Raw genomic sequence first — 16,080 nt, forward strand, 5'->3', positions numbered from 1 at the left:
GGAAAAGAACAAGATCACCCATTTTAAAAATGTAATGTTAATCTTATTTAAGATATTCAACAATATAGTTGGTCATGGGTCAGGAGGTCTAAACGACAAAAAAGAAGAAGAAGAAGAAACAAACAATGTTAGTCAAAGGAACAGAAATCTTTTAAAGTCTTTAAAAAAAGTCTCAAATTAGATTTTCTAAATGGAATTTTCCTTTAAAAAGAAAGGATGCTTAATCCTTAAACTTGTGGTTTAAAGGTTTTAAAAAGACACTTTGTTGTCCTAAATATACATGAAAGGCAATATTTTAAGTTGTTGCTAAACATCATTCATTATATATATATTATATATATATATATATATATATAATTTTTTTTTTTATCGGAAATATTTTTCACAACTTGAAGTGTGATGATGTCATGTCAAGACCACACAAGTGGTCACATTTAATAAAGGGGAGGTTAGAAATTTGGCTTCCTTAAAGTTGGTGTGTGCGTGTGTTCGTGTGCACGTGTGCAGTGTGTGTGAGAACATAAGGGCGGGGGGAGGGGGGTTCGTCCAAGACGGGATCTATTACACAGAAAAGAGGCGAGGCATTGACGAGATGATCCGATGAGGATTAGACTCACAATCCTGATGGACACTGAAAAGGTGACCACAGTGTGTGTGCGTGTGCGTGTGCGTGTTTGTGCGAGTGTGTGTGCGAGTGTTTGCGTGTGTGTGTGTGTCCTCCCAATATATACCCCCCACCCCCACCCTTCCAAAAGCCATTTCCGGGTCATGCCGAGGCAGCTCACCCCCCTGAAAGAAAGTGTCTGGAATAAATGTAGCATTAACTCAAATGCTACCGTCACTGCTACGTATGTAGCATCTGTTAGCAAAGTTCATGAAATTAAATCTAAATGTTACTTGAAAAAACATTGCAAATGAAACACTAGTACAGCTACTTAAAATAGATTGGCTAAGCGGCTACTACTGCTAACTAGCATAACTTGCCTGTGCAATGTTGATTGAGCTTAGCATAAGCTTTAATGCTAACCTCTCTGCCGTGCATGTAGCACAAGTTAGCAATTTTTACCAGATGAAATCTCCCAAAAACACAAGGCAAATGGAACATTTCAAATGACTGTAGCATTAGCTTGAAGGCTAATGTATCTGCTTCGTGGCCATCACTCGTTAGCATAGCAGCTTGTGCTCGTAGAATTTTTCTAAGTCGCTAAAACGCAGACATGAAGACTAGGGGCACCAGTGAATCGTAGCAGCCCGGCTAACTAGCGTGCCTCATACTTTGTTTTCAGTTGTCTTGGCAATGGCATCCACAAAACTGAAATTTGCTGACGGCTTTGCCCTTTTCTCTCTTAGCGCCAGCGGCATGCAGCTTAAAGGGGAATGTTGTGTCTTTACATCTATGTCGCTAATCCGCATTATGGTTCTAAATGATCAACTCTGACTAAACAACTAAAGAACACGTGCATGAATTTAGCATTATCTTAAATGCTAACACTTCTGCTACGTACGTAACGTTAGTAAGAGAGCAACATTGTGAACCAATGGATTTGCTAAATGGTCTCTGCTAGTTAGCTTAGCCTATCTTAAGTTAAAAAAAAAAAATTCCCCCCCCAGACAATTGTTTTGTTTTGTTTTCCAGTGAAGACTAAAATCTCAAGCCAGATTTCGTCCAAGGTGCGCCTACCTTAGCTTAGCTTAGCTGCTAGTGGTCTAAATGGGAATTTATTGTGACATTTTGTGTGATAGGATGGGCCACCGCCACTGGGGTTAAACGGTGTGACTGGCATTTGGGGAAGTCTTTGGGGGGGATTGTGGGTGCGTGAGTGCGCATGTGTGTGTGTGTGTGCTTATATTATTAAAGGTTGCCTGGGTGCTGAAGTGCGACAAAGCAGATGGCCTTTACATAAAACATGCTAAGAAGATGATTAGCATCCTCCTCCCTTTTCTTCTCTTACAGTAAAAGTAGCACACGTTGTTTCTATAACGACGCCACACATAAGTCTTCTTTTTCTTTTTTTATTAAATCCTGTTTACAGTCATAACATCGTACAAGTGGGAATTTAACACAAATACCCCGGGAACTTTAATTTGAACCATTGTCAAACATGGGCTAGGTTCAAATGATGCTTTGTGCGTCTTTTTGAAAACACATTTTATATTAAGTACATTTTGCCTCTGCAACTAAATACACCGCTTGAGCAGCGAGTTTTTCAAAATTTGCTTTGTCAGAAAAAAATCTTTATACAATATTTTACCCCACGAAAAAATATGAGGAAGTTTTAATGAAAAAATTTTTTTTTTTTAAACATAAAAAGTAGGGATACATTCATAATATTTGACCTAAATGTGTAAGAATGAATCATATTACAAGAAAAATCTGAATTAAAATCATGATAGTTCAATATTTATGCTAATTGTATTTGTTTTTAGTTATCATAACATTTTACTATACATAACTACAATTTAATGGAATAAAGTATTAATATTTAACTCAGTCATTTGATGATAAAATATTATTTTACCAGGAAAATACATTTTTATAATGAAGCTGTATATATGTATAAAAGTGATGCCATATAAAAAAATTCTAATACATTTTTTTGAATATTGTTTAGAAAATGTATTTATAATAATAACATTGGAATATCACCTGATTAAATACACCATTTTATTATTTATATTCCAATTAAAATAAAATTAAGTTAACTTTTAGATTTTTGTTTATGAATAAGTCATCATGTCTTACCGAAAACAATGTCGATTTTGCCAAAATGAAGTCTCAATATTTTACCCAAAATAAAGCAATATTTCTTAGTATAAAGTCTATTTTATTCTGAGATAAAGTTGTTTAATTGTGCTAAGAAAAATTATTGTTTTTGTGACACAAATTTTTAGGGACAAAAGAGAATTAAGTTGTAATATTACATGAAGAAAACTTCCCAATTTGAAATAGATAATGGTGTATTTGACCCCATTTACTTACATTTTTATTTTAATGACAAAAAATATATGAGGGTTTAACAATTTCCAGAAGAAAAACATCTGATTTTAAGAGCATTAAGTTAGAGAATAATGGCATAACATTTAAAAAAAAAAATGTTTTAAGTCACATAATTTCAGAAACATCGCAATATTATGAAAAAAAATCAATTTGTGAGAATATAGCCACAATATATTTTTTCCATTCAAATCAAAATTTTATGAGGATAAACTCATCATATTACAAAGAAAAAAAACTTGTATATTGTATACTGTATATTTCCTGCAATATTGTATATAACGTCACTTCATGTTTTAAAATGGGAGCGCTTGATGTGTGCACCCTGTCACACACTTGCTGTCTCCTGGGTGAGTAGTGTGCGTGTGTGTGCGCGCGTGTGTGCGCGTGTGTGTGTCCTGCTTACTCGCCTCCTCAAGTTTTTATCAGCAATCTGTCATGCACGAGCACGGAGCACACTCCTTGTGCACCACCCAATTACGCGTGCGTGTGTGAGCGTCTTCAAATTCTTCTTCCTCCTCCTCCTCCTCCTCCTCCTCATCCTCATCTCGTCTTCCTCGTCCGCCGCCTCTCACAACAAAGCGTGTTTGTTGTGTGCCGCATGCTTTTGCACTCTCACAATTAACAAGAATTCAAATAAAGTCGCTTTGTTTGAAGGGCCTGCGAGAGTTTTGTTTGTTTTAACGTTTAAAAAGTCTGGTCTGGTTTCGTTTGTTGTCGCCACCTCCTCCGGTTCAAGCACTTCCTGTTTAGCGTTGGGCGACTGATGAAAGTTTGGCGCACCTCTCGCTGTTAAAACGCTCTTTAATTGGGCGGCAACAACAAAAAAAACACCCACAAAAACAAACGCTTTGTCGTCGCTTTAAAGAGCAAAAACTTCACACGTGCGACTGAAAAACAACAACAAAAAAACACTTTTAATTCTGTTTTTTTGGTACAAAATCATCTTTACAAAACAATAAAAGCTTCAGATCTTCTCCTTTACACACACACACACACTCAGGCTGCAAGGAAGATGAAAAGATTCAAAAGGAAATGTGACATTCCTTGCTGGCCTCTTAAACTTGCGATATTGTTGTCTCGCGCGCGCGCCCGCGCACACGCACACTCCCGCCTACGATGTGGCGTGTGTGTACGCGGTGGTCTTTCGCGGCGAATAAAAAGCATCGGAACCCATCTGGCGGTGGGCTCGGCGGTCCGGCCGGCTTCTTAATGACCGGCACGTATTCTCAAATGGGTCTTGGCAGATTATTTGCAGGTACTTGACTTGCATCTGTTTGCAATTTTGCAAATGCATACGCACCACTTGAACCCGTCCAAAAAGAGCGAGAAGAATAGGAAGAAGAAGAGAGAGAGAGAAAAAAAGAGAAGGGGAAGCTATTTTTAATCCCAAAGATGACGACAGCTGTCACAAAGAAGCGCTGGTCGACACTGGTGGTCCCCACCTGGACTTAAACAGGCGCACGTTACACACAATCAGCATTTGTGACCCCCCCCCCCCCCACCCCTAAAGGAAATCATGGAAATAGGAATAATCATTTCCATCATTAAAAAAAAAAAACTTCATTAGCAGTGCAGGCAATGTTTTAAGTCACATTTCAACATTCTTAACTCATTTGCTCCCCAAAACATATTAAAAAATTATATTTTAAATATTGCCATGCTCCCAAAAACATATTTATACGTTTTTTGTTTGTTTGTTTTTAATGCTAGAGAAGAAAGCTTTGATGCAGCCTCTGACCTGAAGAGGTTGCTTGAAGCAATGGTAGTTATTACAAGAACGGCCGGCAGGTGGCAGCAGAGTATAAGAGATCAACCAGGGCCATGTTGCAACTAGCTCTTTCCCCCAGTGTTTTCAACAGATTTGTGAATAATGATGACACTTATTGTCACGAGTGCACATGCCACGCAAACACAGAGAAAAGCAGAAGGGCAGAAAATACCACCAGTATTTTTATTTCTATTTTGTATTCTGACAAGACAGCCAGTATGTGGGTCGGGACTTTGGGCTGGCGTGGCCACTTTAGAGTGCCTCGTTGTCAGCTGTGAGTGTACACATTTCATGGAGAGAAAGTTGGAGGAGTATTGAAAGGAAATGTTTTTCTTCAAAGTCCGACTTTGCTGGTGTGGCTGCTTTAGAGTGCCTCGTTATTGGCTGTGAGTGTGCGCACGTTGTGCAGATAAATATGGAAGAGTGAGGAAGGGGTATTTTATTTTATTTTTAAAAATGCAACTTGACGGCGCGTGAACCGTGGCTATGCACTAGCCTGGCTGCTTTAGAGTACCTTGTTGTCAACTATGAGTGCGCGCATGTCATGCAGAAAAAGACGGAATAGTAAGGAAAGGGTATTTTGTTTTTTAAACTTGACTTAATAGACAACGTGTGGGTCGGGGCTTCACACCGGTATGGCTGCTTTAGAGTGCCTCGTTGTTGGCCTTGAGTGTTTGTCGCAAAGAGAAAGAAGGTAAAGTGAAGAGGGTAGAATTTTTTTTAAAAGATGTCTGACTTGAAAGCTCGTGTGTGGACGGACTGGTGTGCCCCCTTTAGAGGCCTCGTTGTTGTGGCATGGAAAAGCTCCACGACGACCTCGTGGCATATGTTGCAGCGACTGGAGTCTGTAAGCACGAGTTATGTATCGGCATAAAAAAAATGCTTGATGACGTAGAATCCGTTTTTCAGCAGAGGCGTGGCTTCACACATTCAGCGGACACGACTTTGGCGTTTGAGTGCCGAATCGTCATTTTCTATAGTCTAAATTTTTTTGTCTCAATTTTAACCCCAATTTTTGGGCTACTTAAATCAGATTTTCGCAAGATGCGTGTGTAACAAATGTGGCGCCACGGTGCGCTCTTGTGGCCAAAGTGCGATTGCTAAGCCCCTCCCTCTACGATGACCTCACCATGACATCACATCTCCTTGTTTCCGCGTGTACTTCTTCCCAGCTCCAGTGTGACTTCAGCGCTTGTTATTTCTAGCATGTGGCGAGCAGCTGACCGGCTTAACCCCCCCCCCGCCCCCCCCACACATTGAATAATAAGGTGGCCTATTGTCCCGGCCGACGAGCCCACCCTGGCTGCGGTAATTGCGGAGGAGGTGGTTACAATTACATTAATGACATATTTCATCAAGTGTGTTTATGCAGCGTCAAGAAGAGGCCCAACTTTTGTTTTCGCATTTCCACCAAGCCCCCCCCCTTCCCAGTGAGCCCCCCCAAACCCCCCACCAACCCGCCTCGCTGTAACGCTCTTTGTGCTTGTTTTATTAGCGACGAGGGAAATGGGCGGTGCCCCGAGGAGGAATTATGGCCAAAGTGTGTGCCTTGCAACTTTTTACCCTCACCCCCCGTAACCCCACTCGCTGCTGCAAATGTTTATTTGAACAGTAAGCTCGTGATTTGAATATTTGTAATCCATGCTTAAATTTACAGGCCAGATGAACTTTTTGGCACCGAGCGGCAACCATAAGCGGGATTTTCTCAAAAAGCTCGACAAAATTTTAAGCCATGTTGCCAGCCTTATATAATTTTACACCGCGCCACGAAGGGGGGGGGGGGGGGGGGGGCGCAAACAAACTGACTGAATCCTTCTTATTTACTTTAGCCGTCGTGCTAATGCTAGCACGTGCCAGACGCCCGAGCAGACATCTTGTTTGGCATGCAGGAAGGGAAGGGTTGAAAGAAGGATGGAAAGAAATGAGTAAGAAACATGCAAGAAGGAAATAAAGGAGAAAAAGAAGAGGGGAAGAGGGGGAGAAAGTAGGAAGTAAAAAAAAAAAAAGGGAGAAGTCATGGAGCAAAGAAGGAAGCAGCGGATGAAAATGGAGCGAAAGAATTAAAGAATGAAGGATAACGTTTGTACAGTAATGAGGAAATGAACTCGTGAAAATGGCAGGAAGTAAGGACGGAGTGAAAAAACAAGAAAAATGAATACGGACAAATGAAGGAACAGGTAGGATGGATGAAGGAAGGAAGGAAATTAGGAAGGAAGGAAAAGGGAAGGAAACAAGGGAGGACGCAAGACACAAATTCATTCTTTCAGGTGTGCGTGTGCTAACATATTGTGTGTGTGTAGGGATGCGGAGGAGGTGTGTGCGTGCGTGTGTGCGCGCGTGTGTAGAAAGCAGTTGGGTGAACAGATGAATGAGTCGTTGGCCTCCGTCGTGGTTGGCACTTAGCGGCGTGAAAAAGCTTCTCTTGGAGCCCATTAAAATATACATTAACACACACACACACACACACGCGCGCACCAGCAAACTGTTCCCAAGTCACTGTTCAGTGTGAAAGGTTCTGACACAGGAGGGGGGGGCGCGGATGTCGACCAATTTCACACAAAGTGAAAGCAAACTTATCAGAAATCTAAACGAGGCAATCTCATCATATATATTTGTATATATATTAGGAGCACTTTCAATGCGAAATTTTTAGTGAGTCGTATTAAAAGTACCCGAACCGTTCCCCATGTATCCCACACACGCGCTCACACGCGCGCTCACGCCGGCGCACGCGGCAGGAACGACTATCGTGAAGGCATCCGACTTTAAAGCAGTAAAGTAATAATAAGGCGAGAGCAGTCAAGTGTTGTTGATTCTACAAAAGATGCGGGGGGGGGATACACACATCAAAACACAGAACACACACGTTGAAAGTACAATACACACACACACGCGCGCACACACACACACACACAGAATGTATAATCCAGAGCAGGGTTGTGTGTCTGGCAGCGGGTTTTTGGAGCGTGTGTGCCGGGATGTAATTCATTTTCCATCTCTGTTCATTAATCATTGTTAAAATTAGTGATCCATTTCTTCCACTCTGCCATCTGCACTCAGCCTCCTCACAAACATGAACGCCGGCCGCCTAATCACAAGTGACAAGGCCTCCAAATAGGGTTTTTTTTTTTTTTCCCCTTCCGTCACACTCGAGCCGGCCGAGCGAGCGAGCGAGCAACGGCGCCGTCCAAAAGAGGAGGCCCGAAAGACGGCAGATGTGTGAACTCCTTTTTTTACATTAACTGGCACGCCAACGTGCGCTGGACGCCAGATCTGCTTTAGCCGGCAGAAAAGCCAAAAAAAAGGATCCAATCTTAGGTTGTTGATTTGCATGCCGACGCCCGGTGCCGATCCTCAAAGTTTTTTGCCGTGCGCATTCAAATGTGCCTCGTTGTCTTGTTGTTGTTCCACTTGACGCAAAGATCAGCCGTCAATCAAGCGCTAGCGCTTAAAAGTCGTCCCGCTAACGACTTCCTCGCGGGGAGGGGGTGTGCGCAGATGTGGTGGGCGGTCTGCACGAGGGCCACCCGCACACACGCACGCACGCACGTGCACACACACACACTTGCACAAAGCCATCATGTTGCCTTAAGTCACAATCTAAATTGGCTCCCAGGGGCCTCCGACTACCTTGTTCACCAAAGGCGTTGTGTGTGTTTCCTGAGTACTGAGCGCATATGCTCCTGTAACGTGAGACCCCCCCCCCCCCCCACCCCCACCTAAACGCACACACTCACACACAAGTACACAGGCAGAATGACACACAATGCTATTGGGAGTTAGCTGCTCTGTTTTGCATGTGTTCTCCGTCAGGACCGTCATTACAGTCAAAATAGTTTGCTTCTACCTTTTAAGGCAACACACACACACACACACACACACACGCACACACACACCCCACACACACACACACATTCTCCTGAAATGAGCAATTTGATAAGGGGGAATACATCTCATAAACATTTGACTTGCCCTTTGTGAGCCCACCAGCTGTTAGCATTGTATCTCTTTTCATTTGCTCTTATGCATTTAAAATCAATGTTTTTAGTTTTTTTCTCCACCCGTAATATATGGTTTACGGCGAAATAGAAACGTTATTAATATTAAACTCTTGTCCCGCTTACAAACACTAACCCTACCTTAGAAAATTTTAAGTGCATAGCGTGTTATCTAGCTATATGTTTGGACTGTTAGCATGTTAGCATTTTATTCGTTTTCATGTTAAGTAGCACTGATCAGTAGTTTTAATTTATTTATTTTAAAATCTATTTGAAATATATATAAACTCAAAGGTTTCTATCTTTCTGTATGTTAGCTGAAATATTAGCATGTTAGCACGTTATCGATTAAGCACAAAATGACACCTGTTTAGCACTTTATGTTCTTAAGTTCCTGCCTTGCTGTATGCAAATGCAACAACTGTTAGCATGTTAGCATTTTCACCCTTCTCCATTGCAAATATTACCTGACGACAGGGACATTCCTTGTTTTAGTGGGTCCTTGCGTTTGGAATGAAAGCAACAAAAAAAAAGCCAGAGATAAAGCAAAACATTAGATTTAAATAAAAAAAAGTTTTATGATTATATAATTTCCTCCTTAGTTTCCACTGCATCGTCTTTGAGTTTGGAACGGGCCTTCTGGGCCATCAGAATTTGATCATGCTAGCATTTTATCGAATAATCGCAAAATGTCCTCTGTTTAGCACTTTATGCACTCAAGTGGCTATTTTGAGATATGTAAGCGCACCAACTGTTAGCATTTCCGCCCCTCTCCATTGAAAATATTACCCGACAACAGGGAAAAATGTCAAATCCTTTTTCTCGTCAGGATGCTATGCTGCTATAAGTTAGCACACCAACCACAGAAAATGCTGTCATTTAGCAGTGCAGCTAGCTTGTTGCTGTTGTCGTTGTTGCCAGGCTTCAAATGAATTGACCGTAAATATGCTTTGCCTTGCAGCCTTGGCGTTGGCTGGCCGTCTTCTTCCTGCAGCGCGGCGACAGCTAACGAGCTAGCGATCGGTGTCCGTCAACAGGTAAGGTAAGATGGAAAATGTCCGTCATCACAAAAAATCGATTTGATCAATTTTGTTTTTGACCTGATAAGTTGTTGATTGAACACATGAGATGTCCGGGATGATGTTTGTGTTTCTTCCTGCAAACTGTCGCAATGCACATACGGACATCATTTCATGTCTCGGGAAGACTTTGAAGGATTCTTGTGATGTGACAAGAATGCTAATATTTTGGATTATTCGCTACATGTTCCTCAATCAATTGTATTTAAATACGAGAGACATCAATATTCTCAATATTAGAGCAGTAACACTGTTGGTTCTTGACGGATTGTTATGGCAAGATAAAAAAACGAGAGCTCTGCTGATTTGGAATCATTTCTGTATTTGAACAGCTTGTGAAAAGTCACAATTTTGACGGTTTATGTTGGCTTTGTAGTCCGTTTGAGAGATTGTCGTTGTGTGATGACGACAGCGCCATCGATTTTGCTCTGTCACAGTTCTCTGCCGATCTTATTGGGATCTTCAGAGATGATGTGTTGTATGTTTGAGCAAGAACACGGTTGAATTTGAATTCACGAGGGTGTCGGCTTGTTAGCGCCGACGTCATTTCCTGCGTGGGAAAAACAATCTTTCAGTGTGATAACAACACATATAGTTGCACACGATTACTGCTGGACCCTCGCCACTATTTGTGTGTGCGCATATAAGCGTGTGTGTGTGTGTGTGTAACCAACAATCTGCTAACATCATATTCAGACGGCCATTTTCTTTTCATTTGATTGATGCATAAACAATTTGTCAATTGTGATGAACACGTGGCTTGCGATAACAGACGTTGCGTAGTAATATGAATATCAACATGTAAATATGAGGCCTACCAGTTGTACATGAGTTGAATGAATGCAAGATGCATTGCATTGTGGGATTGTTATTGTTATTGTGGTTTCATTGCCTCTTTGACAGAACAAAATGTTCCGCATTGTGATGGCATTTTGCAAGCAGGTTTATGAAAATTTGAACATCATCAAGTTTAGTTTTTGGAAATTGAACAAGCTCCACTGCTCATATTTCATATTATTATTATTATTATTATTATCATCCAATAATAATAATTTATCAATAATTTATTGAAATCTCATTCATATATATACACAATAGATCTACAGCAAACATTATTTTATTGCACGGCTCTCGCAATATAAATATATGTAAGCATGTAAATTAAGACCGATTTGTTATTTAACCAGAAAATCATATTTATTTAACAGATGCGAGTAAATCAAACTGTTTGAATAGTTGCACTTTATGTATCAAGCTCTATATCACATTTTTATTTATTTTTTTAATTTTTTTTTAAGAGAGAGCTCAGTATTGTTTATTGGGTAATCTTACCGATTCAACATGTCATCATCATTGCTGTCTCTCTTTTGTGAATATGTGCATGCGTGTGAGTTTGTTTTTTGTCTTTTTATTTACAGTATGCACACCACCTAATGGTGACCCTACTTTTTAACCTTATCCCTAGTTTGTTATCAATATTTTTCATGTTCTAATAACACAATCATTTATAAATAACTTTAACAACCCAAATGCATTTTTATTATCTTAATTGTCCAGATTTTTACATTTTTTTTGTTTAATACAAATTTTTCCATATTTATTTTTTCATCTTGCAGTATTTTTGCTATTATTGTCATTGTCCTTGTGGAAAATATGTTGAGCCTGTGGCATTTTGGAATAGTGATTCGTTTTGTTCTGTTGAATCATCTCATATGTCCATGATGGAATTTAGTATGAGTCACGTTGCAAATATAAATATAATACATATGATTGTAAAGAGAGAAAGGAGGAGTTCATAAGAGGGGGGTTGGGGAGAGGGCATTCGCAAGAGGGGTGTGCGCGCTGGGTTCAAGGCAGTTTGTGAAAATTGATCTGCGCTAAATTCCAAATCAATGCAAGCTTCTTCTTCTTTTTTTTTTCTCTGGGAAACTCATGATGGATCTTTCCTCACTGCAAAGCAGACACACCACCCTTAAAACATTCAAAAACATGTTTATTCAACTAATACAAAAAATAATAATTTGTAGCAGACCCCGCTCGCTTCCGGTCCGCTCTCCAAATGTGGTCGCTGTCGCGAACGGAGCTGTCAAAGCCCACACGGCGACCTTTTCTTCGTTTGAACGTTCCCAAATATGACATCATCAGGACACCATCTTAGTTGGGGCATGGTGCCTGGTCCATTTTCTTTTTTCTCTGCGTCCTTAGCATCTCGGGGGCTCAGTTAGCAGTTAGAGGTTCAGCTGCTCGGTGGGTATAAATAAGACGTGATTGGCATCCCGGCGGAAGTCTCTTCACGTCTTCATCTGACAGCCTTCATTTGCGGGACAAGTGTCACACTTGGCGGGAGTTAATGATGATAATTATTAGCTTCTTTTTTTTCTTTTTTTACATGGCAGGATAATTATTTAAGAGCTTTTGTGCGTGTAGTCCTAATCAGTACACGCAGATTACGGCAAAGTAGCCTGGCGACAGATGACACTCGGATGGTTCCTTCTGTGGCCACGTAGCAGATGCCAACGTTGTAGATGTAGCATTGTGTCTTCTGTAGCTAGGCGGGCACTTTTGGTAGCTAAGCTAACTGATATGCTTTGCTAGTCAAACAATGGAATCTTCAAGGTGATTGGTTCATAAAACATGTCCCATTGCTAATATAGTGCTAGCTTGATTTAAGAGTGCCCCAAATTAAATTTTATTTGCATTGTGTTGCGTTCCAAAAATGGTGTTACGAGCGACCTTCTGATACGCGCGCAAAGTGAAAAAATATGGGCACTTTAACCCATTAAAGTCGAGAGCGCATGACCGCGCTTCTCCTTTTAAACCCGCGGGGGCGCGGATATGTCATTTTGCTGTGTTTTGACCAATTCTTGGTTTCTTAGCCGATGAAATGCATCCGAATATGCACGAGAGGGTTTATAATAATAAACTGAGGTTTGTGTCAACGCCACAGGTGTAAGTTCGAACATGTTTTATTTTAGTATGCTTCTATTTGCTTCAGGAGCTGAGATATCAATTATTTTTTATATATTGTTGAATTTCCAGGAAAACTTCAGGTTTTCGGGGATGACTCAAAAGTCACCCATAGGTTTTAGAGGCAGGTTTTGCCAGTCGCTTTAGGCCTCAATGGGCTAAAGTACTTCAATGCCCTGACAAGTGGGAAAGGAGAGCCAATGTCGCCAATGCACTTTCGCTTTTTTGACCGGCACAACCAATGAAACACACAAATATAAAATGTAAACACTCACAAGGAGCATGGAACAGAGGCTAACACAAACTAATGTGTGATTGCGGCTACTTACACGCAACATGCTAATGTGCTGTAAACTTTATAAATACAGTTTAATTTAGTTACACTTTCCTTAATTATGTTTGAAAGGTCAGTACATTATTTGATGTTAGCATGTTTGCTACATGGTAGACTAGCATACTATCAGTCATGTTCTTAATAGAGCATATGTTTATGTAGCATGGCAAACATGTGTGTTGTCTTGCTAGCTGCTACCCACTGTAAGTTTCAAAGTTAGCACGCTAATTGCGTAGCTAGCCGAGGTGATTAGTAGGCTACATGCGTGCTGCATATATCCACCATGGCCTAGCACAGGGAACGTCGTAATTACAAAATAATTTGCCCTTCGTCATCAACCAATTTATGTTAGCAAAACAAAAGGGGGAAGAGACTGGGGGCTACATTGTTAATAGACTTTTGAGGCATGCTGGGAGAAAAGACCTAAGTGACCTGTCACGTCATCTATTAGAGCCGCCGCGTAGCTTGAGGATGACGCACCTCCTGAGGGGGGAACGGGGCAGCGGGCGGAGGGGCGGGGGGCAGCGCCACTTTTGCTGTAAATGAATTGACTTCCTGTTTAGAGAAGCTAACTAGAAAGCGAGTGAGGGAACTTGTTATCCAGGGTCCGCTGGCCTACATTCCTGACTAATTGTATAATTGCTAAAGCTCTCCAAATGAGCAAAGCCCACCCGCCAATCCGCGGCCCCCCTCAGTCTCCTCGATCCCCCCTCGACCCCCCCCCCCCTTCCCAAACCTCCAAAGCCCCCAACGCCGAGCATCCAAAACGCTCGCTCGCTTCAAAGCAAAAGCACTAAAGAGCATTTTGGGACCAATAATTATTTCAATAAATGGATATTGTTCACCGACTCTCGCTGGTTAGCAAGCCGCCGCTAGTCAGATTAGCATTTGCAGCAGCAAGTGAGTGAAAGGTTAAGGCAACCTGCTGAAAGATTACATCGAAAACGTGTAATCTTGCTCTTCACCGTATAGTTTGTCTGTAGCTAGTATAATAGTTAGCTTTGGACGCGCGCTAGTCTACATAGCAGAAGATTATCTAGTCGGCTGACATCAGTTGCTACAATTGTTAGCAACTGAGCATATAGTAGATTCAATAGTTAGCAAAACACTTGCACATTTAATTATTGAAGACTATGAGCTTGTTTCGTTGGCTTCTATCAATGACAAGCAAAGTTGGACCAAACATGAGCACAACTAATTAGCAACCAGAATTGGTTTATTCATTGAGCTGACATCAGTAGCTTGGATAGTTACGGTGGCGGCCATGGAGACCCGTAACCAGAAGGTCGGCTGTTCGATCCCCAAGTCATGTGTCGTCGTGTCCTTGGGCAAGGCACTTCCCACGCATTGCCTCCAGTGCTACTCTACGCTGGTGTATGGAAGGTTTGGTGGTGGTAGGAGGGGCCGTAGGCGCACACTGGCAGCCACGCTTCCGTCAGCCTGCCCCAGGGCAGCTGTGGCTACTTAAGTAGCTAACCGCCACCACAGTGTGAATGTGTGAGTGCATGAATAATGTATCCATACCATTGTAAAGCGTTTTTCATCGTCTAAAAAAGCGCTATATAAATCTGATGCGTTATTATTAGTTAGCAAGTGAGCATGTAATCGCTTTTTTCAAGGGAGTCCTGGCCAAGAGGCGCAACACAACACAACATTACATACAGTTAAAACAGTGAATTAAAAACAGCAACATGTTAATGACTTTAAAATGGCATCAAACTGAGACAAAGTTATGAGATCTGGAAGTTGAATTATTTTGTAAAAAATTCTAATCGATGTCCTGAGAATGAAGAGAGTCAGGTCCATCAGTATGGAGGGAGTAACCCTATGAGTCCCCTTGAAAATAAACCTGTACCAGCGTGTCAGCCGACGAGTGTCCAAAGCAGGCCATCCAAGCCGGGAATCAAGTTCACAGTGATGAGTTTGTGGACCATAGTTTGTTATGAAACACAAGGAAGGCATGAAAAACAGAATCCAACATATGTAGCTTTGGCGGGTGCATGCGAGTATAAAAAGTCTCCATAATCAAGCACAGGAAGAAATGTTGCAGCCACAAGTCTCTTCCTTGCATGGAACGAAAAACACAACGGACTTAAGGCACCGTTTTTTTGTTGTTGTTTTTTTTTACAAGAGAATCAATGTGAGGCTTAAAAGACAATCATGCATCAATTAAGATGCTCAAGTATTTTAAAGCTCTAACGACCTCAATCACTGAGCCATCGGGAGCAATGCAGAAGTTAGCATGAAAAGCTTGTGCCGCTAATTAGCATTAGCAGAAACTCATCTAGTTTGCTGACATCATTAGCAAATACAATAGTTATCGAAGAACAATTGAAAGGAGGAACTATGGCATATTTTGAGTGAAGAAGGAGATTTAGTTTGGTTGTCTATCGTTTTACTTTTATTGTTATTATTTTATATTATTTACAGCACTTTAGTGCAGACATAACCCCTAACTTTAGCACATCTAATTAGCAAGTAGCATAAACACATGTCTGGAGCTAAGAAAGTAGCATTTAGTAATCGGAATAGTTAGCACAGAAGAGTCAACATCTACCGTGCCAATTAGCAAAATTAAAAAGCAGAAACGTGTTAGCTGACAATAACACCGACTGTACAAAATTGAGCACAATCGAGCTGGGTGGAGATGGGTGTAGTGTATATTTGCAATAAAGTGTGTAGTCATAAATAAATATAGCGCGTGGGGGACGTTTGCCGCTCATGTTTTACTGCTGGCTGGCTCAGGGTCAAATTGAATTCTAGGAATTTACGTGCGTGCTCGGCGCCATGGCGACGCGCATCATCCGTGAGGTTAGCAGCGGCTAACGGGATAGCGGATGCGCGGGGCTAAAATGAAGCCGTTAATGAAGGTCATCGATCGGCAAAAATGTGATTTGCATACAGGCCCCGGTGATCAATGCATTAACCGATTTCTT

General features: G+C 41.4%; 1 protein-coding gene across 4 annotated transcripts in view; it reads left to right on the forward strand.

Annotated features, from left to right (window-relative positions):
• Window positions 1-16,080, forward strand: part of znf536 (zinc finger protein 536) — a 266,047-nt gene that overhangs the window by 56,842 nt on the left and 193,125 nt on the right. For 3 of the 4 annotated variants that reach the window (XM_086072166.1, XM_086072170.1, XM_086072169.1), the window contains one exon: window positions 9,726-9,801. In XM_086072166.1, coding sequence (XP_085928292.1) covers window positions 9,726-9,801 — 76 coding nt within the window. Of the gene's footprint in view, window positions 1-9,725; window positions 9,807-16,080 lie in introns of all 4 variants that reach the window. The other variant, XM_086072167.1, reaches the window with a different exon arrangement.

The sequence above is a fragment of the Leptonotus elevatus genome, chromosome 3, assembly GCF_054856555.1.
Source record: "Leptonotus elevatus isolate MCC_2025b chromosome 3, RoL_Lele_1.0, whole genome shotgun sequence".
NCBI classification, from domain to species: Eukaryota; Metazoa; Chordata; class Actinopteri; order Syngnathiformes; family Syngnathidae; genus Leptonotus; species Leptonotus elevatus.